A 27,991-nucleotide genomic window follows, 5' to 3' on the forward strand; every position below is an offset into this window, starting at 1 on the left:
GAGTCTTTAGCCACACTCTGAAAATGTTTTAATATTCTCAGTTTTGCATAAATCCAGTCAAAACTAATTCCATCTCTCTGCCTTCCTCCGAGTTACTGACTGCCCACCTGTCTGACCCGATACCGATGTTGGACCCTCAGGCTCTCGCGTCTCCTGTCCGGCCAGACTGATGGAAGTTTCTGAAGTCAGCTCTTCTCCACCACCACCACAGATCAGCTGCTCATCGACCATCTTACTCTCCACTACAGATTACATCCAAGCCATTAGTGGCGCTATTACACTCCTGAGTACATAAAACCTATATGGATGTATAAAAGACTTTTTAAATTTCTATTTAAAAGCCGTTTGACCAGTGGTAGGATGGTCCCCCCTTTAATGTGAGTCTTGGTCCTCCCAAGGTTTCTTCCTCCTCCTGCAGCTCTGAGGGAGTTTTTCCTTGCCTCCGCGCTCACTGGGGGTTCTGCATTCTGTATTTTCTATGTTTAATGTTTTGCCTGATTCTTTGTCCTGTAATCATGTTTCTGTAAAGCTGCTTTGTGCCAACACCTGTTGTAAAAAGCGCTATACAAATAAATTTGATTTGATTTGATTTGTTAATGTGTGGTGTGGGTTCAGTGTTGGTGTGTGGTGTTGGTTCAGTGTTGGTGTATAGTGTGTGTTTAGTGTTAGTGTAATGTTGGGGTGTGCTGTGAGTTCTGTGCTGGTGTATTCTGTTGTTTGATTGTTGGTGTGTGGTGTTGGTTCATTGTTAATGTGTGGTGTGGGTTCAGTGTTGGTGTGTGGTGTTGGTTCAGTGTTGGTGTATAGTGTATGTTTAGTGTTAGTGTAATGTTGGGGTGTGCTGTGAGTTCTGTGCTGGTGTATTCTGTTGTTTGATTGTTGGTGTGTGGTGTGGGTTCAGTGTTGGCGTGTGGTGTTGGTTCAGTGTTGGTGTATAGTGTGTGTTTAGTGTTAGTGTAATGTTGGGGTGTGCTGTGAGTTCTGTGCTGGTGTATTCTGTTGTTTGATTGTTGGTGTGTGGTGTGGGTTCAGTGTTGGTGTGTGGTGTTGGTTCAGTGTTGGTGTATAGTGTGTGTTTAGTGTTAGTGTAATGTTGGGCTGTGCTGTGAGTTCTGTGCTGGTGTATTCTGTTGTTTGATTGTTGGTGTGTGGTGTGGGTTCAGTGTTGGTGTGTGGTGTTGGTTCAGTGTTGGTGTATAGTGTGTGTTTAGTGTTAGTGTAATGTTGGGCTGTGCTGTGAGTTCTGTGCTGGTGTATTCTGTTGTTTGATTGTTGGTGTGTGGTGTTGGTTCAGTGTTGGTGTATAGTGTGTGTTTAGTGTTAGTGTAATGTTGGGCTGTGCTGTGAGTTCTGTGCTGGTGTATTCTGTTGTTTGATTGTTGGTGTGTGGTGTTGGTTCATTGTTAATATGTGGTGTGGGTTCAGTCCTGGGGTGTGATGCGTTTTAGAGAGACTGGCCGCAGCTTCATCTCAGTGAAGGGGATGGAGACGTCTTTACCCTTCCAGTCTATCCAAACAACTCCCTAGAAACACACACACACACACACACACACCAGCACACAGAGATTTAGTTTAGTTTTAAACCAGGAGAACCACCCGTAGGCTCATCTCATTCATACCTGGTTCTGGGAGAAGGTGGAGTACAGGCCGTTCAAGTTGGCTTTGTAGCAGTTTTTGTACCACCAGCCCCCCATGTAGGCCTTAGCACAGTGAATACTGAGGGGATTAGGATCCTTATCCTTAGTGGAGAATGGGCAACCATTGTGGTACCTCATAGAATCCCCTGCAAACACACAAAAACACAGTTTAAATCTAGATATTTATGTTATTTCAGCTTAAAACTGAATAGTAAGTTATCAAAACTTCATTCTGGATATTAATATTATTAAAGGTTCAAACTAAATACACATGTTTCAGAACATCAAACTGAATATGAATGTTGGAGATTTGTCCTGGATATTAATGATATTTAAGTTTCAAATAGAAAAGTAATGTTATCAGAATGTCTTTCTGGTTAATCATTTAGAATATCATTGTTATTGGAACTTTATTATGAATATTATTAAAGCTTAATTCTGAATATTAATGTTATTAAAGGTTTATTATAAATATTAATGTTAATAAAGGTTTATTACAAACATTAATGTTATTAAAGCTTGATTCTGGATAGAATTGTTATTAGAGCTTCATTCTGGATATTAATGTTATTAAATGTTTATTATAAATATTAATGTTATTAGAGCTTCATTATGGATATTAATGTTATTAGAGCTTTATTCTGAATATTAATGTTATTAGAGCTTTATTCTGGATATTAATGTTATTAAAGCTTTATTCTGGATATTAATGTTATCAGAGCTTCATTCTGGATACTAATGTTATTAGAGCTTCATTCTGGATATTTAGGTATTAAATGTTTATTATAAATATTAATGTTAATAAAGGTTTATTATAAACATTAATGTTATTAAAGCTTGATTCTGGATAGAATTGTTATTAGAGCTTCATTATGGATATTAATGTTATTAGAGCTTTGTTCTGAATATTCATGTAATTAGAGCTTTATTCTAGATATTATTGTTATTGGAACTTTATTATGAATATTGATATTATTAAAGCTGCATTTTGGATATTCATGTTATTAGAGCTTTATTCTGGATATTAATGTTATTAAATGTTTATTATAAATAATAATGTTATTAGAGCTTCATTATGGATATTAATGTTATTAAATGTTTATTATAAATAATAATGTTATTAGAGCTTCATTATGGATATTAATGTTATTAGAGCTTTGTTCTGAATATTAATGTTATTAGAGCTTTATTCTGGATATTAAGGTATTAAATGTTTATTATAAATATTAATGTTAATAAAGGTTTATTATAAACATTAATGTTATTAAAGCTTGATTGTGGATAGAATTGTTATTAGAGTTTCATTACGGATATTAATGTTATTAGAGCTTCATTATGGATATTAATGTTATTAGAGCTTCATTCTAGATATTAATGTTATTAAAGGTTTATTATAAACATTAGTGTTAATAAAGGTTTATGATAAATATTAATGTTAATAAAGGTTTATTATAAACATTAATGTTATTAGATCTTCATTGTGGATATTAATGTTATTAGAGCTTCATTATGGATATTAATGTTATTAGAGCTTCATTCTAGATATTATTGTTATTGGAACTTTATTATGAATATTAATATTATTAGAGCATCATTCTGGATATTAATGTTATTAAAGGTTTATTATAAACATTAGTGTTAATAAAGGTTTATGATAAATATTAATGTTAATAAAGGTTTATTATAAACATTAATGTTATTAGATCTTCATTGTGGATATTAATGTTATTAGAGCTTCATTCTAGATATTATTGTTATTGGAACTTTATTATGAATATTGATATTATTAAAGCTTAATTTTGGATATTAATGTTATTAGAGCTTTATTCTGAATATTAATGTTATTAGAGCTTTGTTCTGAATATTAATGTTATTAGAGCTTCATTCTAGATATTATTGTTATTGGAACTTTATTATGAATATTGATATTATTAAAACTTCATTTTGGATATTCATGTTATTAGAGCTTTATTGTGGATATTAATGTTATTAGAGCTTCATTCTGAACATTAATGTTATTAGAGCTTCATTCTGGATATTAATGTTATTAGAGCTTCATTCTGGATATTAATGTTATTAAAGCTTCATTCTGATTATTAATGTTATTAGAGCTTCATTCTGGATATTCATGTTATCAGAGCTTCATTCTAAATACTCATGTTATTAGAGCTTCATTCTGAATGTTAACGTTATCAGAGCTTCATTATATATATATATTTTATATATTAAGGTTATTAGATTGTCATTAATCTTATTAATTTTATTAGAGCGATATAAAAATTTTATACGTTATTGTGTATTCTGGCATTTGGTTTGAGTCGCTGTAATGAGCATGTGCATGTGTGCATAACAAGCAGGTGTGTATGCACATTGGGCATGCAATTTCCTGCAAAGATGGCAACATCTGTGTTGAATGGTTGCTTAGGTTGTATTCAGTCAGTGCAGCACCTGTGTAGTGAGCAGTACAGTGTTTTCCATTGCCAATATAGCAATACACAGGAAATCTTACTGAATGTGCTTAATTTCCAGACCAGCATGTTAACAGGCTGGCACATATATATATATAACACTGTTTATCATGTGTTAGCAGCTAAGCATTCCTCGGCTAGCAGGCCAATACTAACAATGTAACAATGTAACTAACAATAGTCAAGAGCAACAGCATTAAACAGTGTCAAGAATAGATTCAAAAAGGATTTTTTGTATTTTTGTGCTTTTGGTTTTCGTTTTGGATTATTTCTCCTCCCTAACCAATGGATACAACCCCTTCAGATATTCAACAGATTGCTTATTCCAGGGATTTTCTACTACAGGTGTAGTGTGGCTCTTATCAAGCAGCTGTCCCACACAAGCTACCTGAGACTTTAATCAAGCACTCATTCGATGAAATGGACACACGTTACAACAATAAAAGGAAGGTAACACGACTAGGGAAGAAGAAGGGGGAAATTAGAGCAAGACTTACGTGAAAAAGAGGTAAACAGCATCATGCACTTTCTCAGTGACCCTTGATAATGTTTACTCTTTGTGCAAGCTAATGTTCTGCACTAGTATAAGTATCGTACTGCTTTCATTCTTGCTCTTACTGAAACACGGTTGAATGCAGTGTTAATTTTGACAGATCATTTTGATTTAGTTTTAATCTTTAGTCTTTTGGTTAATATTAGTTTTAGTCTAGTTTTAGTCGACAAAAAATAAACATTTTAGTCTAGTTTTAGTCTAATAAATTTTAGTCATATAAAAAATATGTGGTATCGAAAAAGAAAAAGGAAAAGAAGCAGCTTTTCGACCCAGAAGAAGCTCTGGCCTGCAAACACGATGCTACCGCCAATTCGGACAACCTTACGACGCTGACTGAGCTAATTTACCAGATGAAGGAAGCTTTATACGACCTTTGCACTGAGGTTAAAGAAATGCTTTCGGCTATGTATTGTTTTCGTCAAAGAATGAGCAACTCTGAGGCAGAAATAACAACCCTAGTCTGCTCAGTTTTGCTTCTAAAGAACCGTTTGGACAACGTACAAGCAGCTCAGCGCCAGGACAGGCAAGACATACAGGCAACCCCTCAAACACTTAATAAGCTGCAGAACCAAGAGGACCGTAACCACAGGAACAACTTACAGCTCGTCAGCCTTCCCCAAGGCATAAAGGCAGTCAGCTTCCAACTTTCTTCACGGTCAGTTCCACTTATTTCTCTTCACCGCCTACTACGGACCCACCGCTCAGAAACGTAAATCTTTCTCATCCTGTCTAGCTGCTCTTAAACAAAAAGGCCTCCAGTACTTCCTCATCTATCCTGCCACACTTAAAGTCACATATAATTCAGAGAAGCGCACCTTTTATTCTCCTGGTGATGCACAGTGCTTTATAGAAAGCCTTTAATTAGTTATTCAAGTTAATTTACTTGTGTTGACTACAATGTCGTTTTCAAATAGTTCTGGTATGTTTGTTTGCAGGCCAAATGATAGTAGCTATTCAAGCCCATCTTGGGCAGAATCCAGGGAATGTGTTATTTGCTTTCTGTTTCGGCTAGCCCTTGCAGGAATTTTATAAATCATTCCTGGCAAAATAGCAAGTGTTTGTTCACCTTTATTCTTTCTTTTATTTGTTCTTTAATTTGTTTGTTTTTTCTCTGACTTATGTTAAATTTCCTGGGGGGGCAACTATTTTTTTCTTGTAGCCATTATTTTGATTTACTCAACTCTTCTTTCTGATATCCATATTCTCTGTACAAATTTTTTAATCATAGAAATGTAGTGAGCCCTCATATTGCATTTATTACATTATATCCTCAGCTGCCTCAAACATCATGAGTGGTTATAATCTTTTGTCATGGAACATTTAAGGTGGCAATGAATCAATTAAGAAAATGTGTAGATGTCTTGCATAGAAAAAGCACAACATAGTGTTCATACAGAAATCCCACCTGAAATTGCATGATGTTAACAGATTTCAAAATAAACACTACAAAATTATTGCTAAGTCCTGTGCATCGAACAAGACTAAAGGTGTGTTGCTTGTAGTTAACAGAAAGCTATAATTACAGATAATTAACTCAGGAAATGATCTTGAAGGTAGATTCTGTTATGCAATAGTTAAACTAGATACAATAACATATTGCTTGGCGCATCTTTTTTTGAAGATCTTAAGACCAAATTACCCAATAATTATAAGAGTACTAAGTGAATTGAGATCTGGTGCAGCTTCAATAAAGAAAGGTAAATCTCCTGGCCTCAATGGCATACCTCCAGAACTTTTGCTCGAATTGTGGGATATAGTTAGTCCATTATTATTAAATTCCATTAATTATTCTATACAAATAAGTCATTTTCAAAGGGATTAAACTACTAAAGGTGGATTCGCTGCAGATAACATCAAATGGGTGTTTCATATTATTAATGCCAGCAACAAAAATGAAAGTACCTCTCAGGCTTTATTTAGTTTGGATGCAATGAAAGCTTTTGACAGACTTGAGTGGCAATTCCTGTGGTCAACTCTCAAGAAATTTAGTTTTAGTCCCCCTTTTTATCAAAATGATTCAAATTCTATAATCTTTCCCAACAGCATGCATATCTACAGGACACATAATTTATCCTCCTTTTACTCTTGAGAGAAAGACAAGAGAAGGTTGCCCCTTTAGTTTTAGTCTGTTTATTTTATCTCTTGAACCTTTAGCTGAAGCTATTAGGCAGAGCACTTTAATCACTCCTTTCCGAATTAGCAATTCGTCACATCATATCTCCCTATATGCTGATGATATTATTATTTTTATTTTCTGATGTTGATAATGCAGTTCCTCATGCACTTCCTTTATTTAATACATTTGGAATATTTTCAGGATACAAGACAAACCTATTCTAATGCCTATTGGCAAAGGTGGCAGCGATGTAACCGTTTAATGCACCCCAAAATCCAGTTCCAAAAATCGAAATTTACATATTTAGGCATTAAAATATCCAAACCTAGCTTTAATTCGTTAATACAACTACGAACATCTTTTTAACAAACTTAATAAAGATTTAGACAAATGGATTTTACTTCAAATTTCCATGTCAGCTAAGATTTCCATACTTAAGATGAATATTCTACCTATATTCTATCAATTTCTTATTGGCAATGATCCCTCTTCCTCCCCCACAAAATGTATTTACTGATATTGAGAAGCTATTAAAAATTAATTTGGAACAACAAAAGATCTAAAATATTCCTAAAATCTCTTTAGCGTTCAAATTCATCTGGGGGTTTAACCATCTATAATCTATAGATCTTAATTGAAATGTCCAAAAATAATATTTAATGGTTTGACTCCACTTCCAGTGTCTTACCTTTTGCTAGTGTCAAACAAAGGACACCTCTACTAAGATATAGCCCCATAATCACGTGTTCCCTCGAGTTATGGAATTTTACCAATATAATATGAAACTTCACAGATCCTCTCCCATATGGTATAATAATTTTCTTTTAACCAGCTCTAAACCAATTGTTTTTTTCACTTGGTCAAATTATAATATTTTTTCTTTAGGGGATATGTTTGGTATCAATGGGCACTATTCCTTTTAAGAACTATGTAACATTTTTTATTCCCAGCACCTCCTATTTTCTATATTTGAGACTACGCTCTGCACTTCACTTGTGCAATCATAAATCTTCCAGAGGCTTAGTCTCATGTTTGTAAGACCTATTTATTAAATTCCACTCTTGGTGCAGTAAGAGATCTGGAACAGGGACCTACGAAAAATCAGTACACCACCAAACTGGGATGTAATATGGCACAATATCTTCATATCATCAAAGAATCTGTCTCATCAATTAATTCACTTTGAACTAGCACGCAGGATTTACATTACCCCTCGTCGAGCCTTCCGGATGAAACTGTCTAGTGACAAAAACTGTTCCAGACGTCAGTTGGGCTTAGCTGGGGATTACATGCATATGTTCTGGTCATGTTCAGTTGTAAAAGCGCTATGGTTATATGTCACATTAATCCTATCTGGTTATTTATGTTTTACTATTCCCATGCGCCCAGTTTTGCTTTTGTTACTTGATGATTCTAATTTAATGCTGAGTGTACAAAAAATAAAGTCATGATGGCAGCAACAACAGCAGCAGCAAATTCAATCAATCTTGAAAGGATGGTTAGAATCCAGCACATTTCTGTTACAACTGTGGTGTGGATATTTTCTGGACATTCTTATTTTAGAGCGGGCAACAGCTAGATTCTACAATGCTAAAGCGACAACAATTCAATTTTTGGCTGATGTCATAATTTAAGTTAAAGCTTTGTAACTATGGATACTATGTTTGTTTATCATTTTTATAAACTCTTTTATAAACACTGTAAAAAAAATGCTGTGAAATCCACAGTAGTATACTGTGTTCCTGCACAATTAGTATCACATAGCACAATGCTGTCTCTTGACTAACTAAAATCTAAATCTAATTATATTTTTATGTCACAGAAGTCAAAGTATTGAAATCAGAATAAGACTGCTAGATTGAAAAGCCAGTTGCAAAAAAAATAAAAATAAGCTAAGCTTAGCTTTGACTGGCAAAACAATTAGATTAAACTGTTGTTCTTCACATACTGAGGAAAAATTAGTTAAAGATTATTATTTGCTGTGTCTCTACAGTTTTTGTTGAATAATAAATAATGTCATGCAGTACAGGGCATTAAATAAATGCTTATGTTTAACAGTGATTCATACTGACTGCAGAATAAAGCACTAAGGTATCATTCTGTTGTTAAAACACTGATGTAAATAAAAACAAAATACACATAACTATTTTTTGTAAATCTGATAAATACAACTATACACAAAATTACAGTTTGCATGACACATTTTTACAGACTAATTTACTATTCAGCTGCTGCCATTTTTTTTAACAGTATTTTTTTGTTTTTACAGTAACTTACTGTTAAGTTTTTGCCAGTTAGTTACTGTGATTTGATTTTGGTTCACAGTAAATAACCGTTTAACTACTGCCAGTTAGGTACTGTGATTTTATTTTACAGTAAATTACTTATCAATTACTGCCAGTTACTTACTGTAAATTTCACAGCAGATTTTTTTACAGTGTATATCTTAAACTTTTAACTGTAATTAACCCTGCATGTATTTTGTTTCCAATTCAATGCTCTTTTGTAATAAAGAGAATTGTAATTGTAAAATCAATCAAAAAGATGTTAACAAAAAAGGTTTTGTTGCATTTACAGTTTTTCTCAATTGGTTTGGCTCATTTCTTGAAACTGAGATGACATTCCTATAACTATAAGGTAAATTGGCCAAACAGACTTACAGTTCTTCACAACACTTCAGATAACCAGCAAAATGTCATATGTCTCCCAAAACGTTCATTCTTGCTTCAAAATGAAGTCCCTCTCCCATATAAATAGTCAGTACCATAAAAATGGCATAGATCCTTCTCAATTGGCACATTTTCATTCATTTCATCCTCATGTCAAAATAAACCGGACGGTGCAGCACAACTACATGGATCCTTATCACATGCTCATATCACTCCAAAAACAGCTTACCCATGTGTCAAAACTAATTTCCTTTCTCACACAAATCATCAGTGCCCCCAAAATGCATTGTCCCTTTGGTATTGTGTAAGTACTGCAAGTCAAAATGCTTAGATGTTTTGTCTTTATGGCAGAGGTCTAGCTAAAGGAATACAATTTTCACACCACACACACTGCACTCATTCTGCTGAGGAAATTGTAAATATTTCTATTTACAAGTATCTTTACACATTACTGTAGGTAGGAAAGAAAAAAAATACAAAGGAAAATGTATCAAATATACTATGTATACAAAATACAAAAACCTGCAAAAACAAAAAAAATACAGTATGTAAAAAAACAGTCAAACAAATGCAATACAGTAACATTCTGACTACTCTGTTTAACTCCCCTCTCTCTCCTGGTCATCTTCCTGGCCATCCATCCGCTGCAGTCTGTTTGGCCATAAATTCTCATCAACATCGCCTCTGATGTGTTCTTTAGCAATGCACCGTGGGAAGAAGCGCCGTGAATGCCTGAGCCATCCTCTACACTGATCGCCACAGGATCCTTATATCTTTACAGGACTAGCATCAAAGTACTAGCACCAGGCCAAACTGTATATATACAGCAATGCCAGCATTCAAAATCATAGACAACACCTGTCAGGTAACAAACTGTAGATTGGTGACCTGTAATGTGGGACACACATTTTCGTCAAAACCTGCTTTTACCTGTTACCTACTCACCTGATTGTCATGAATTTATGAAATGTTCCAAAATATGTGTTCTGTATTGTATTACAATTTCTTAACTCATTTTGAAATTTGAGCAGACTATTCTGCAGATGATGACTTATACAATGAAATTGTGCTGACATGTTTTGGAGAGAACAACCATTACACTGAGAACCAACCAATTGGGATAGACCAACAAGATGCATTCTTTTGGAAAATGTACTAAATGTAGGATGATTGTACATAACCGTTTGCAAAGATGTGCTAAGTGCTTGAGACATGTACAAAGCATTTGAAATGTGATGAAAGCAATGAGAAATGCCATTCTGTTATGAGGAACTGCAAGTTAGTTTGGGGATTTGCCCATGTTATTTTAAAAATGTCATCTCAAGAAATGAGCCAAACCAATTGAGAAAAACTGTAAATTATGCCAACAATAAAATGTTTTAAAACAAGTTACCTGTAAATATGGTGGAACAAATAAAGTCAAGTTTTTGAAATTATACACTTCTACTGCAGTACAGATTTATACTAACTTTACTGGCTTTCAGTAGACTAGACTTTCATTACCAAGTGTATTTGAAACTCGTCCAGTCCAGCAACAGCAGAGTTTAGGTCTGTTTATATGCAGTTACACATACACACACACAGCTCATGCTAGAGTTAACGTTAATTTAAAGCAGTAAAGCAGATTAACACGGCTGACGTGCATTACCCATTAGTTTAATAGAATGTAAAAAGCAGTGAAGGCTGTATGAATTAAAACACCTTAGCCAATGACGATGGATTACACAGATCACAAATGAAACACTAACTCTAAACCAGAGACACTAGCTAACCTAATTAGTTAACGGAAATCTGGACAAGCTTAGCTTTCTAAATATATTGGTGGTGAGACGCATGGCGCATATTTTGAGTTGTGTTTTCCACGGTCGCGCAGCTAAACTTATCCTATAAATCCTGTTTATTCAGTAAGTAGGAGAGGAGCCACTGTGTGCGGTTCAGAGTGAGTTGACTTTTGGGGGGAGGGTTGGGGGCAGTGTTGTGCTGAAGTTTGCCCCCCCCCACCAGGAAAAGGGGGGAAAAGGGAGTGCCTAATTCGGCACAACAACAGTCATTAGGACGCTGTGTGGAGCGGTTGTGTTCATTTATAATTTATTACAAGTAATTTCCCCATTCATCAGTCTTTGATATTTTCATGTAGGTTTTATTATTTGCAGTGTTGGGCACCTTACTTTGAAAAAGTAAGACTTTTAATCAGCTTTTAACACCATGCAGCCACATGTCCTAGCTGAGAGGCTTATTTCACGTTTCCACATTGACCATCAACTCATTTTGTGGATTATGGGCTTTCTTGTTAATAGGACGGACAGAGTAATGGTGAACCACTCCCTGTCTGACATCCTTTCCACCTCTACTGGGTCTCCGCAAGGCTGTGTTCTTTCCTGTCAGATGGCTGCACATCTGTCCAGCTTGATTGTCACATAGTGAAATTTGCTGATGACACAGTACTTTTGTCGTTGCTTTCTGGTCATACACAACATCATGATTCAGCTCTGCAGTTTTGTGGATTGGTGTGTAAGCTCATGCCTTGAGCTTAATATAAGTAAAACTAAGGAGATAGTGGTGACCTACTCTCCTAAACATAGACAGACAGTCGGGGCAGTCACCGCCATCATACAAGGGGAGACAGTGAAGATTGTGAAAGAATATAAATATCTGGGGATAATTTTCGACAACATGCTGAGAATCTAACACAGAAGAAAATCCATTAGAGACGTTAGAGAAGTTAACACTGTTTGGAGTTAACAAGCACCTTCTTAACACCTTCTATCATACATTTATTAGAAATATAACTTTTGCTTCCATTTGCTGGTTTCACTCCATCATCCTGCAGAATAGAAACTGAGGAGCGTGGTTAAAGTCTGCTCTAATCATTGAACAACTTATTCAGTCTCCTACCACCTCAAGTGATCTGTAAACTGTGTAGTCATGTTATGTTTCCTGAATGGGATTGGCGTTCCTCAAGACAGAGACTTTGTTGTCCTTACTGTAAGACGCAGAGAAAGAAAAAAACTTCCTTCTAAGGCTGGCCCGAATAGCGTTTTTTAAAATCCGGAAATTCGGCACTGATTGGTATATTTGAATATTAGTTTTTAAAAAGACAGATTAAAAACGGATTAAAGTACGCCCCCTTAATCCACCGCAATACTTTCCACGGACCCCTGGCCCAGAAAAAATACGATTTCCCACCCTTTCCTCGGGCCGGGTCAAGCTTAAGAAAATGATCTGTGATAGGCTGTTTTTTTATTTTTGTGTGTTTTCACCTAAGATTTTTTTGTGTTTTTACTCCAGGTTTTTTATTTAGTTTTCACCCTGGATTTTCTGCTGCACCACACCACGGCTTCTCTGCTGCGTCCGCAGGCCAGGAGCGCCGTTGCTCCACGGCTTCTCTGCTGCGTAAGCCGGCCCAGTGGATTGCTGTTTTTGTGTTTTCGCACTTAGGCTATTGGCTTAAAAACAAAAAAAACGTTTGTTTAGAAAGTATTTTATATTCTTAAACATTGTTAATTATATAAGAGCAGAGAAAAGTCATTTTAAATTATGTTATTGTTGGTCTATTTCGGTTTAATGATTTTTCAGTGCATTACTGATTTTTGTGTTTTTGTACTTGGGCTATAAGCTCAATATAAAATAGTTTGTTTGTTTAGAAATTATTTTATATTCTTAGACCATGATAAATTATATAAGATTAGAGGAAATTCATTCAGACATCATTGTAGGCTAGGTTTTTTTGTAACTGATTTAGCTCCTAGTGTTATATATATTAATATTTTTTTATATAAATCAATTTCGAAGTGCCTGCAAGTTTTTATCATGTATAACATTACTTTTAATGTCAGACAGAAGCAGCTTCATAAAGCTATGTTTGCTAGCAGGAATAATCTTGTTTTTTCACACTTATAATACTTACCGCATTTAGATGGTTCCTCAAGCTTGATGTGCCACCATTATATGCTAGTTGAATATCACATATTTGGCACATTGCCTTTGTCTTGTCTACACTCAATTTGAAATGTCTCCAAACAGCTGAGCTTCTCAGCATTTTGCCTCTCTTATACCGCCATTAACCTGAACAGATGTGTGATGTTAGTGAGAGTGAGGGGGAGCTAAGAAAAGGAAAAAAAAGAAATATCCGAATACCAAAATTAAAAACCAAATACCTTTTCAATGAGCGAATATCTGAATACCCGAATATTCGGGTCCAGCCCTACTTCCTTCCCAGAGCAGTTCATCTCTTAAACTCCAGAAAACTGACTGTTCAAAAGAACTGACTCTGGTACATTTATATAATAGTGCACGTGTATCTGTCAATGTGTTTGCGTATTGTGTGAATTATTTTCTGGAGGGAGTTGTGTGCCCTTCTCTGACCTACTCTTTGCCCTTTGAATTGCCCCTTGGGGACAAATAAAGTAATCTAAATCTATCTCTAAATTGCAACAAGCATTTCAATTTAGAAGTGTCTGTTAAACAAAGTTTAACTGATTGTTGCTGCTCCCACGTATTTTGATTGGCAGGTGTTGGTAAGTCTTTACCTGCAGTTCCGGAGTATCCGGACAGAGTGATGGCGTAGTGGTTAGCCTCAGATGCCACAGTGAAGTTGGAATAGCGAGCATAGGCCGTGTCGTTACCGTATTGCATGTCAATGCGCAGGGTTACAGGGGTCAGGCTGGTCAGACTGTGAAGGATATCATTTCCTGGAGGGAAAATTAACCATATAATTAAAGGATGGCCTCAAGCCTGGTTTGTGACAGAAAATAATGTAAAATGTGTTTTCATTCACTACAGTTTTGTGAAGAAACTTTACATTGTACAGGCTACTGTGATTAGGAGTCACATTGAAACAAGCAGAATGGCACAAGTTAACTCACTCTTTAGACAGTTCTGGAAGATGTGCAGAACCACTTATTAGACTAGCTTTGGAATTGTGCCATCTGCAGGGCTTCTGTGTCTCTACTGCACAGATTCTTGCTGCAAATTTGACAATATAGTGGACAATAACTGTCATTTTTATTCACCTTATTCTGCATGGTGACAAGTAGGGGCCTACAACTTCTGGTACAGCAGAGTACCACTGATAAAAAATGTAACCACAGTGACAAATATACAGAATGAATAGCAATAATATTGTAATAATAGTAATTATATAATTATAATATACTCAGTTACAGAGAGTGTATGGGCTGGCTCCAGGGCTCCATGGTTCTCCTGAAAAAAACAGCTTCCTCTCTGTCATTCTTTATTCTTCTCCCTTCAAAATCCCCACAGTAGCCATGGGCTTTTGTTTTGGTTTTCCCTCGTTTTCAGGACCCACCGCTTTTTTTAAATTCTATTTTATTTTATCTATATTTATCTTAACAATGCTCTTTGTGTGTAAACTGGACTGTGAGATCACAGTTTCATTCCACCTCATGTACCACATGTGAAGTCTCCAATCCTTGAATTCTTAAATAAAACAACCGAGACAGGTTTAAAAAAGAATTTAAGGATTGGAGGCTTCACATGTGGTACATGAGGTGGAACAAAACTGTAATCTCACAGTCCAGTTTACACCCAAAGAGCATTGTTAATATACATATGGATAAAATAAAATAGAATTAAACACTTGCTTCGCTAGAAAGTGGTAAAGCACTCATCTAACAAAAATGCAGCCTAGGTCCCAGTTTGAATCAGTTTGACTCCTCTGCTCTTGGGTCCTATTAACCACCACTACTAGGTAGCTCACCCAGTTAGGAGGCTGTGCTGTGAACCATAAGACCTAGGTTCAACTCCCTTTCTGGTTGAGCCCTTACAGATTGACAGTAATGGCCTAGAGCAGTTACCATCACAACTCTGCTATGTTGGTAGGGAGAATGTTTAAAATGTATCTCCTTCAACCACAGCTGGTTGCTGGGGTTGCTAAATGGTTGCTATGATGTTAATAAACAGAAGCTATGTGATTAGTAGGTGGTTGATGTGGTGTAACAAGTGTTTGTTTCCAGCTGGTTGCCATACTGTAGTTAGGTGGTTGCAAAGCAGTTGAAAAGCATAATGCTATTCAATGCTGTTTGAGGGTTTCCGTAAAATAATAAAATGCAATTGTTTGCATATGCAATAAATGTCTAAAAGATTTAACTGAACACAACTAAAAAAAACCCCACCCAGCCAGAATTCTGCAGTCAGAAACCCGAAGCCTTTACTGTAATCATTCCAGCCTCTGAAGAAATCTGTAGATCCATCCACCCTCCTCTGAAACACCTAGAAAACACACAGTCATAAAGACAATATCAGGCTTAAGGCAAAACTTTAAATCCCCCCCAAAAAAGCATAAGTGGGGCTTTGGGCTAACTAACCATGTAAGCAATGTAAAGGAAAATATTATTGCAGTACCGTCCAGCCTCCTCCATCAGTATCCATATCACAGTAGACCCACGCTGGCTCTCCATCCTTCCCATTAGGGTAAACCTCCACTTCTCCAGACTCTGTCACCCCATTCAGCTGCACCTGCGAACAGTCGGTTGGGTGGGGGAATGGAACCTGTGCTGTGGGACAGAAACAAGTAGATTTCCATTACTTCACACAATAAGTTTGGTGAAGTGTGAAACCTATTTTGGAGCTTCTATCCTGATGTTACTCCCCTTTCCATCTGAATATCGAGGGTTCTGCTATAAAGACAATTGTGATAGGACTGGAGTGAGGGTAGTCTAATAAAGCATGCTTTAAAACGACTGGAGCAAGGGTACTAAAATAAAGATCACTGTGATAGGAGTAAGGGTATTTTTTGCAGTATACTGCACATACAATACAGAAACCCCAGAGATTATTAGAGGCAAGGAAATTCTCCCCAGAGCTGGAGGAACATTTGGGGAACCAAGGCTAACATGTATCTTATATTATTACATGTACTATTAAAGCTAATATATATTTAGCTGGATTGCCACAATAACAGTGGTATGCAATCTAGGGGTGGGAATCGTTTACTATCTCACGATTCGATTCGATTCCGATTTTGGGGGCCACGATTCGATTCAAAATCGATTTTTGATTCAAAACGATTTGAATTATAAAAATTTCTGCTTCTGGCTTATGAATCTTATTGAAAAAAAACCCTCCATAATATACACTGGTCCTGGAGCAGGTAATGTGTTACAAAAACAATAAAATGTGCAGGAATGTGGGTCCTCAGTGACAGAGGAATCACTGGGATATCACAATGACGTTAATGAACAATAATAATAAATAAATAATAAATAACACTGCTTTATTACCAGGCTACTAGCGGTGGTGTGTAGGTGACGCTGCTGGGCTGATGTGATGATAGCACTGGAGCGCTAAAGTTCAGGAGCAGCTGCTGATTAACTAGTTAATTTAAGGTCGTTGTATTTCTTCAGAAAGGGGGCAGGAGGTGGAGAAATTAATTCATATTGTCCATTCCTTAATTCCTCTGTGATGAGGAGCTGAAATTAGCTCTGATTAGCTTATTGTATTTTTCCGTTCCGCCTTAAATGCTGCAGCCCGCTGCCACCTGTAGCGTTATTTAAGGTGGAACTGGAAAGTTAGCTAGTTAGCTAGCTAACAGTTACTGAAACTAACTACTAGCGATCTTTTTTATGCTTGTTATGAAGCATTCTGCCATAAAACATTGAAACTACACGTTAATCTAAGGTAATATAGTGCTTGTTCTGCCATCTTACCGGTGATTCTCAAACACCTACGCTCTGTGTGTGTCTGGAAGATCTCCGTTTGAAAGGACAAGCGCTATCCCCAGGGTTGCCAGGTCCAACAAAAATACCCAGCCCAAAATCAGTCTAAAACCCGCCCCTCAGAATCGATTTTGGGACATTTTAAATCGATTCTGAATCGTAGTAAATGAGAATCAAGATTCTTATGTGAATCGATTTTTTGGCACACCTCTAATGCAATCGCTAGTAGAGAGTGAGGAACTAGTTTAAGGCAGGTGGCAAAGCTGGACAGTGGGCAGCTGATCTGTGGTGGGTAATGAGTAAGGCTGACTTCCTGGAACTTCCATTAGTCTGGCTGGGCAGGGGACAAGAAAGCCTGAGGGTCCAACATCCATCGGTATCGGGTCATCGGTATCGGGTCAGACAGGTGCCCAGGTCAGTAACTTAGAGGAAGGCAGAGATTGGACTAGTTTTGACTAGATTTATGGAAAACTGACAGTATGAAGCATTATCAGAGTGTGGCCAATGACTTAGCATTAGTAAGTAAAGGTAGAGAGCCAGAAGGTAACATAGACACGAAGGCTCCCTGAAACACCAGCATCCACCCACTCAACCATTCACAAACCTGAGTGACCGTGTGCAGTGGGAGAACAACAGTATCTCAGTTTACCACAATTCCCTCTGTCCATGAACCCCTGGATCTGCAGCCTTATCTAAAGTGAAAAAGATTAATTACCAAAAGCTAAACTAAACAAGTACATTCTTTGTCTAGACTTAAATATTGAGACTGTGTCTGAGTTCCGAACATATTCGGGAAGATTATTCCAGACTTGGGGAGCTTTATAAGAGAAAGCTCTTCCAGCTGCAGAACTCCTCTGAATTCTGGAAGCAACTAGAAAACCAGCATTGTGTAATCTAAGTAACTGTGGTGGTTCATAATAGGATATGAGGTCTCACAAAAACTCAGAAGCGAGATTTTGTATGTTAACAGGTTAATTTTATAAGGCATTTGGCTGGAAGCCAGTGCAGTGCTGATAGGACTGGGCTGATATTGTTTTTTGTTTTTGTTTTATTAAGCACCCTGGCTGCAGCATTTTGAACTAGGTGACGTTTATTTAAGTTACTGGAGGAACATCCTGACAGTAGCGCATTACAATAATCTAGCCTTGATGTAATGAAATAGTGGCTGCTGTTTAAACCGTGTGGACATCTTCAACCTATTATGGTTATCAGAGCTAATTCAAGCTTGTCCAAGCTATTTAACCTTTCAGACTCTGTTCTGTTCAGATCACCAAATTAATAATCCACAAAATAAATACAAAATCATCTGGAGACTGTGAATGAAAACAATGACCACTGGGTAACACTTTACAATAAGGGTACATGAAACGGCATGAATTCATGCAGTATTTCATGACTGAGTAATCATTAATTCAAGCACATAAAACATCATGAGTCATCGTGAATGTACATGAAGTTAGCATGTATCATACATGTGTTAATGTATTAGTTCTTGTAGTAATTAAGGTACAAATGTCATTTACTGGCATGAGTTATTAATGATGTTCATGTCAGGGAATTTGAGGTAAAAACCAAAGGGTCAGCCCACACCTCATAGAAAAAACTAAATTCAGCAATACTTAAGCATTACCCCTTCATGAGTTTATGATGTTGTGGCCCTCAAAGTAAAGTGGTACAATATTCATTCTATAATACTGATGTTATGAAAAGACAGAGGAACCATTGGTTAAGCAAACATTCCTTATTGTTTTGAATCTTAACAGTGTACATGGATAAACTGGCATCAGATAGCAAAGCTTTAAATAACAAAAAGGTATCTCACAGGTTCTAGATATTAACCAGTTAAGTGTGAGATACAAACTACAGTAACACTGACATATCTCACAAGTTCTAGATATTAACCAGGTAAGAGTGAGATATATCTCCAGTAACATGATAATAAGAAGCAATACAGTCTCCTTACACTGAAGAAAGCAAAGGCATGACAGAACTTAACAGTATATTCAGTCCAGATAACCTGTCCCGTACACACATGCACACACACACACACACACACACACACACACACACACACACACACACACACACACACACACACACACACACACACAGGCAGTACACAACTGACCCTTAGGCCCGCCCCTTCTCAATACTGATTGGTTAATAACATGACAAACATGCTCATCCCATTGGTCGCACTGAACAGGAAACAGATAAATGGCGCAACAATAAAATAAAATAATAAGAAAGTAGCCAAGTATATTTAAAAATATATATTTGCTATTTTTTTTCTTTTTTGTGTTTGGAACATACACTTTTTCCTTTTACTTATTGAAATTTTGACTGCAGATTTAATTTATTTAGTAACTAAATTCACTCCATACACAAGTTTTTATAGTTGATAATTAAATGTAAAATGTAGGACCCTTAAAAATGTCCTGTGTATTTTCATCAATTTCTTTTCATTGTTTTTGTTGTTTTGTTGTTAAAGGCACACTAGGTAGAATTTCCTTGATTATTGAACTTTTTAAAGTATTAAAATTACAGCTTGAAACTCACTGCAGTGCTCCATTGAGGTGTAATATGAGGAATAGCGGTTCTCTCATGCCTGTGTCGAGCTTCTCTGAGCTCAAACCAGATTCAGCTTTCCGTCCTGTAGTTCTAACAGTTCTACAAGGACTACAAAAACCCAGTTGGTTCATTCTTTACAGATGCTAACTACTACTAATGGGCACAGCAGCTCTTTTAGATGAACTGAATCATTAAAATCCGTTCACTAAAAATATTTATTCTAAAGATTTGTTCATTTGAGCGAATCTTTCGCGAACGACACAACACTAATAACTAACATACAGACACTATGGCAGAAGCTGGAAAGAGACCAAAGATGTCTGTGAAAGACAGAAAATGAGAAAGAGAGACTAAGAGACCAGACAGGAATAAATATAGGAATCTCTTGTACTCGTTCGTGTGAGCTAAGAGACGCTAAACAGCTAATAAAAGACGCCAAGCTGGCTGGCTTCTTGTTGGACAAGTAAATAACGACGGTTATAGTGAGGTAGTATTTACATATATTGTATCTGACCCAGGTTTTGTAAGCTTAGCTTGCAGTATATTGCTTCAAACTGAAATATACATTTTAGTCTGGGGCTTCTAAAAGCTTTTACTGATACTGTGTTTTTGTTTTACTATAATTTCATGTTGTGCTTGTTTTGTGGTGAGGGCTAACAGTGCTACTCTGTAAACACGCTGTTTTATCAGTTGTAGACACAGAAGAAATGTCTCGTTTCAGTCGTGTTTACAATAAAGTAAACATTTCATGCTAAAAGGGAAAAAATGATGATGCAATTCAGATTGGTTGTAATTCTATTTGTGTGCTTTTTGCTTTCTGATGTAAAAAGTTGCTTATATTCAGGTGAAGTGGAACTATTGTAATTTGTTACATGATTGACTTTTTAAACATGAAAGCTCCTAGTGGAACATACACATTACATTCAGAACTAATATACCTTACAATGCTTATGTACACTTTGCTATTACTGCTGCTGTAACACTGTACATTTCCCCACTCTGGGACTTCTAAAGGATTACCTTTTCTTAATAAAAAAACGAATCAAATCTGAAAGCAGGATGTAAATTCCTTCTAGTGTTCATGTGACTGTGACACCAATGACATTTTAGTTAAAATGGAGGATTTTGTAAAATGCCTGCCTCATTGGCATTCAAGAGACCATGTGCAGGTACATAAAATTAGTGAAATAAAATACATATGGCAATATATTTGACAAAAAAATCATTTTTTGAACATTTAAAGCAGGACAGTGCTGTAAATGTTTATTACACTCTGCAACTGTAGGGGGAGCCCACAAGCACAAAATCTTAGTCCTACCTAGCGCTATTATCTGAGGTCTCCAGTTCAGTGCGACCAATGGGATGAATGTGAGACATGTTTGCCATGTTATTAGCCAATCAGTATTGAGAAGGGGCGGGCCTAGGAGCCAGTGTGTGCTGCCTGTGTGTGTGTATGGGCCCTATTTTAAGATAACGCACACTGTAAAAAAGGTGCTGTGAAATATACAGTAAGTACCTGCCAGTAATTGACAAGTAACTTACTGTGAAAAAAAATCACAGTAACTAACTGGCAGTAGTTAAACGGTTATTTACTGTGAACCAAAATCAAATCACACTAACTAACTGGCAAAAAGTTAACAGTAAGTTACTGTAAAAACAAAAATTACTGTTAAAAAAAATCTGGCAGCAGCTGAATAGTAAATTAGTCTGTAAAAATTTTTTCATGCATACTGTAAATTTGTGTATAGTTGTATTTATCAGATAATTATGTGTATTGTGTTTTTATTTACATCAGTGTTTTCACAACAGAATACCTTACTGCTTTATTCTTACCCTCATTTACAATGCCACTGAGCATTTAGAGTTTTAAAGGGATAAAAAATATTTGTAAAAAAAAATAGAAATACTGACATAAACTGACATTTACTATAGACGAATAAAGACCGACCAGGATCCCGAAACACTAAAGCTGATGCTCTTTCACGTATTTATGATGAGAATAATTTGCCTATTTCTGAACCCACCTCAATTCTGAAACCTGAGGTAGTTCTGGCCCTGATCAGTTGGGAGATCTCGGAGGATGCGCTCCGATATTCACGAATTTGTTTCTTCCTGCACTATATGCACCGGTAAATTAGTACCCCGAGTTGTTCCAGCTCGACCTTGGTCCCACTTGGCAGACGATTTTGTCACAGATCTTTTCTTATCCTTGGGTAACACAGTTATCATGACTGTTGTAGATCATTTTTCACGTGGCATTAAGTTCATCCTCTTCGCTAAATTACCCACTGCATTTGAAGCTGTTGAGAGTCTATTGTAACACTGGTGGTGGGTGAGCCAATTCAAGAAAATGATTTTTATAATAATAATGCCAACTCCCAAAACAACCAACCCACCCAACACCTGCGCACACCTTAGTTATCTGGGCACCACTCCCCGCTTACAGGGGTCTCAACTGAATGAGCAGAAACGGCAACCAAGTAGAGGGCAATCAATAACAATCTTTATTGTAAACAATAAAAAAAATATTTATGAACATTAATATGGACATATAATAAAGGTCACTGTGGTGGTCGTATCACTCCAGTGGGAGTTCTTCTACTTAAAAAAAAAGAAATAACTCACTGCACTACTTGCAAACAAAAAGAGAACACTCGTGAATTTAGTTACCCACACACAACCACGACAAATACAAAATAGCTCCCCACTGGAGGATGCCCCACCACAGCACCTAAAAAAAAAAAAAAAAAATTGTTTAATCTAATTAAAACAATTTGCCCTCTTTACTGAATATCATGCAACACTGGCCCTTTAAGATCAAGAAACAGACAGTATACAGGTCACAGGCACCAATTATTACCACCAATAAACATGGAAGTATAGGACAATATAGTAGAATCAACCGTGTATAAAAAAAATATATAATGGTACTAATACAAAAAAAATTAATCCTTGAATTCTATTAAGCAAAAAAACAATAAACAAAACCAAGAACCAAAACAAAACAGCGACTGGTGCCAACAGGGTAGCCTACAGCAAGGGGATGAAAAACAGCGTTAATTTATTTATACATCTCCCTTGTTTTTTCTTCACATAGGCAGACACACCTCACACCAGCATACTCACACACACACACAAACATCCTATTACCTTCAACCACTATAAGATGAACCTTCAGAGGTTCTCACTGGGACTGGTCTGCTTTCAGTAGTTAATTATCCACTCTCCTCTACAGAGAGAGATTCTAAATTAAAAAAAGAATACAAAAATCACACCAGCTTAAAATCAAAACCTACCTTAATACACTAAATTGTCCCACCAATATTGGCTTACTGCCTGTTTAAATTCCATATATTAAACAATTTAGTTATATATTTTAAAAACAAAGTCTTAATATACATGTTTAAACATTCCTATACATATACAAACGCCCTCTACACACCCTTGTCATGTTTCCCTTTTATTCCAGATACACAGATTAATCACTAAATTCATAAAATACCAACCTAAAACTTACAGTTGGCCAACACTGGGTTCCTCAACTCTCAACACCTTTTACATACACCTGTAGCCAACTTCTCTACAGCTCTCATCCTGTAGGATGTGACACCAGCATATCAGTCAACTAAACACACACAACTTTAGTAAAACTAAATAGACACCAAATGTATACTCACACCAGAATAGTCACACACCGTTTACAGCACCACACTGAGTTAGATCCTAATGCGCTCAGACAGGTCTCAGTCTGTAAAAATATTACACCAGCCATCAGTTAGCAATTTATAGCTTACTAGTACTATTAAACACCAGACTTGTACTTACACCGCAGAATCGCGCCGCACTGCCGACTTATGCCGCTATCGTTCACCACGCCAAACAAATGCAACTGCGCAGGACCGGTAATATAACAACCCCGCTCATCTGCGCAATACGTCACTGCCGCTGTCCAACGCAAAACCAGCTTAAGAGTACCTTCTCCTCTACAAACCATCTTTACCTGTGCACTACGTCATCACTGCCCAGCGGTAAAGTCTGACTCGATAGTGTAGTCTCCTTAGCAAATGATCTTTATGCAAGAGTCGCGGACCCACTGCAGTACGTTATAAATGCGGCCGAACATTACAGTCTCCTATGTAAACACTCTTTAGCCCCCCATTCCTGGTGTCTCCATTTAAAAGGGCCATAATGGAACTATACACCCCCTACAGGTCGTTCCTGTCACACTATGTAATAATGTTTTTTGAGCTTTTGGTATTTCCGAAGATATAGTTTCTGATCGTGGCCCTCAGTTCAAGATCAAGTCTGGTCTGCTATTATGAATAGGTTGGGCATTTCTGTCAGTTTGTCTTCTGTTTATCATCCCCAGAGTAATAGTCAGTGTGAAATCAGGAACTAGGAAAAGTCTTAGGTATATATATTGCTCTAACAATATCCATGATTGGGCCCAATATCTCCGTTGGGCAGAATTAGCACAAAACTCCCTAGTCAGTTCCTCTACTAAATTAACTACCTTTCAGTGCTTCCTAGGCTATCAACCTCTTCTTATGCCATGGTCAGCTGAACCATCAGACATCCCTGCTGTGGATCAGTGGATGAGCCATAGCAACGAAGTGTGGGAGGAGACTCACAGACACATCGAAGCTGTGTTAGAACAACACAAACAGCAGGCTGATTGCCATCGTCGTGAGACTCCACTTTACTCCCCTGGGGATTGTGTTTGGCTATCTACCAGGCATTTCCGGCTCCCTGAGAGAAACAAAAAACTCTCAGTTAAGTATATTGGCCCTTTTAAAATTGTTAAAAGAATTAATGAAGTTGCATACCGTCTTGATCTGCCATCTAATTTTCGTATATTTCCCTCTTTAATGTCTCTCTACTCAAGCCGGTTATCCCTGGTCCGCTGGATGAGACCTCACATGGGGTGCTGCCTCCTCCGCCTGTGCTCATGGACCTGTGGAACGCCTGTTGGACTCCAGAAGAAGAAGGGGAGCCCTGGAGTACCTGGTGGATTGGGAAGGCTACGGACCTGAGGAGAGAAGCTGGGTGACTGCAGCTGACGTCCTTGACCCATTATTAGTGGAGGAATTCTACCGTTCTCATCCGTCTCGTCCAGCACCATGCCCTAGGGGTCATCCGAGGAGGAGGTCTCCTGACCCTGGAAGGGGTAGGCGCTATGGGTCAGCTTCTACTCGGTCTCTCAGTTCCGGACGCGGCTCCAGGAGGGGTCGTCCTAGCACCAGGGTTCCTGTTCAGGCTATCCCCGCTTCAGGTTCTCTTTTCCGTCGGGCCTCCGGGGCAGTTCCTTTGTGTCATCCTCATCCTTCGGTCCTTTTGGACTCCTCCGGGTGGGGGTACTGTCACGCCACAGTGCTCTCCTTCCACACTCCTTAACTCCATTTCTCAAAAACCCACTGGCGATGACGTCACTGTCAGCCACTCACCTTCACCCAATCGCGTTACGCTCCCTCGTTCAGAGTCAATTCGAGTCAATTCGAGTGAACAATTTCTGTAATTCCTGCTAACGATTTCTGTAATTCGAATGAATTTTTATGCGCGCTAAGACAAGAAGCTCGGAGGGAAAGGAGCATTTTTCTCTCTTGATCTGTTTCAGGGGTGCAGTGATGATAATCAGTTATCTACATTTATAACCTGCTGATAATAATGCACTAGTGTTAGTTAGATAGTACAGTGTGCAGATTTATGGCAAATGTATAGATCAGAATTCGCCTGGCTTTGATGGCACATAAAGAGTGCGTAATGCTTTAAAAACGCCATCCAAAACACTGTTTAGGGCTTACTTTTACGCCTTGGAATAAACGTGAGCCGCTGCCAGGTGTTTTAGAGCGTGTGGCGGTGCCAGGCGCTTACATAACGCCACCACGCGTTTTCATAAGGCCTCTAGGCGTTTCATATGCAAAAATGGACAGAATTTACATATCCCCTCCTTCTCCAAGCAGTTCAACCCTCTGACACTGTCAGGGAAATCTCTCACCAGTTAAAATAAAAGCAGACACTATGAACGAACATTGCCTGCAATTCATATGCTCAAACTGTACTGACACGCTGTGACAGGAGCTCAAACTGTACTGACACGCTGCAACAGGAGCTCTCACTGTACTGACACGCTGCGACAGGAGCTCACACTGTACTGACACGCTGCGACAGGAGCTCACACTGCACTGACACACTGCAACAGGAGCTCACGCTGTACTGACACGCTGCGACAGGAGCTCACACTGTACTGACACGCTGCAATTCTGTACTGACATGCTGCGACAGGAGCTCACACTCTACTGATACGCTGCAATTTTGTACTAACACGCTGCGACAGGAGCTCACACTCTACTGACATGCTGCGACAGGAGCTCACACTGTACTGACACACTGCGATTCTGTACTGACACGCTGCAACAGGAGCTCACACTCTACTGACACGCTGCGACAGGAGCTCACACTGTACTGACACGCAGCAATTCTGTACTGACACGCTGCGACAGGAACTCACACTGCACTGACATGCTGCAACAGGAGCTCACACTGCACTGACACGCTGCGACAGGAGCTCAGACTGCACTGACACACTGCGACAGGAGCTCACACTCTACTGACACGCTGTGACAAGAGCTCACTCTGTACTGACACGCTGCGATTCTGTACTGACACGCTGTGAAAGGGGCTCACGCTGCACTGACACGCTGCGACAGGAGCTCACACTCTACTGACATGCTGCGACAGGAGCTCACACTGTACTGACACGCTGCGATTCTGTACTGACACACTGCAACGGGAGCTCACACTGCACTGACACGCTGCGACAAGAGCTCACACTGTACTGACACACTGCGACAGGAGCTCACACTGTACTAACACACTGCTACAGGAGCTCACACTGTACTGACACGCTGCGACAGGCGCTCACACTGTACTGACACGCTGCGACAGGAGCTCACACTGTACTGACACGCTGAGATTCTGTACTGACACGCTGCGACAGGAGCTCACACTCTACTGACACGCTGGGATTATGTACTGACACGCTGCGACAGGAGCTCACTGTACTGACATGCTGAGATTCTGTACTGACACGCTGCGATAGGAGCTCACACTGCACTGACACGCTGCAAAAGGAGCTCAAACTCTACTGACACGCTGCAACAGGAGCTCCCACTGTACTGACACGCTGCAATTCTGTACTGACACGCTGCGACAGGAACTCACACTGCACTGACATGCTGCAACAGGAGCTCACACTGCACTGACACTCTGCGACAGGAGCTCAAACTGCACTGACATGCTGCGACAGGAGCTCACACTCTACTGACACGCTGCGACAGGAGCTCACACTGTACTGACACGCTGCGATTCTGTACTGACACGCTGCGACGGGAGCTCACACTGCACTGACATGCTGCGACAGGAGCTCAAACTGTACTGACACGCTGCGACAGGCGCTCACACTGTACTGACACGCTGCGACAGGAGCTCACACTGTACTGACACGCTGCGACAGGAGCTCACACTGTACTGACACGCTGCGATTCTGTACTGACACACTGCGACAGGAGCTCACACTGTACTGACACGCTGCGATTCTGTACTGATGCGCTGCGACAGGAGCTCACACTGTACTGACACGCTGCGATTCTGTACTGACACGCTGCGACAGGAGCTCACTCTGTGCTGACACGCTGCGACAGGAGCTCACGCTGCACTGACACACTGTGATTCTGTACTGACACGCTGCCACAGGTGCTCACACTGTACTGACACGCTGCGATTCTGTACTGACACACTGCAACGGGAGCTCACACTGCACTGACACGCTGCGACAAGAGCTCACACTGTACTGACACACTGCGACAGGAGCTCACACTGTACTAACACACTGCTACAGGAGCTCACACTGTACTGACACGCTGCGACAGGCGCTCACACTGTACTGACACGCTGCGACAGGAGCTCACACTGTACTGACACGCTGCGATTCTGTACTGACACGCTGCGACAGGAGCTCACACTCTACTGACACGCTGGGATTATGTACTGACACACTGCGACAGGAGCTCACTGTACTGACATGCTGAGATTCTGTACTGACACGCTGCGATAGGAGCTCACACTGCACTGACACGCTGCGACAGGAGCTCAAACTCTACTGACACGCTGCAACAGGAGCTCCCACTGTACTGACACGCTGCAATTCTGTACTGAAACGCTGCGACAGGAACTCACACTGCACTGACATGCTGCAACAGGAGCTCACACTGCACTGACACTCTGCGACAGGAGCTGAAACTG

General features: G+C 38.7%; 1 protein-coding gene across 1 annotated transcript in view; it reads right to left on the minus strand.

Annotated features, from left to right (window-relative positions):
• Nucleotides 1-596: 596 nt before the first annotated feature.
• Nucleotides 597-27,991, minus strand: part of tnxba (tenascin XBa) — a 152,046-nt gene continuing 124,651 nt past the window's right edge. The window contains exons 10-14 of the mRNA XM_049480534.1: nucleotides 15,807-15,958; nucleotides 15,578-15,674; nucleotides 13,973-14,134; nucleotides 1,620-1,783; nucleotides 597-1,523 (exon numbers count right to left, since the gene is read on the minus strand). Of these exons, the coding sequence (XP_049336491.1) occupies nucleotides 1,422-1,523; nucleotides 1,620-1,783; nucleotides 13,973-14,134; nucleotides 15,578-15,674; nucleotides 15,807-15,958 (677 nt within the window). The 3' untranslated portion in view covers nucleotides 597-1,421. The remainder of the gene's footprint in view (nucleotides 1,524-1,619; nucleotides 1,784-13,972; nucleotides 14,135-15,577; nucleotides 15,675-15,806; nucleotides 15,959-27,991) is intronic.

This window comes from Astyanax mexicanus, chromosome 6 (genome assembly GCF_023375975.1).
Source record: "Astyanax mexicanus isolate ESR-SI-001 chromosome 6, AstMex3_surface, whole genome shotgun sequence".
In the NCBI taxonomy this organism is placed as follows: Eukaryota; Metazoa; Chordata; class Actinopteri; order Characiformes; family Acestrorhamphidae; genus Astyanax; species Astyanax mexicanus.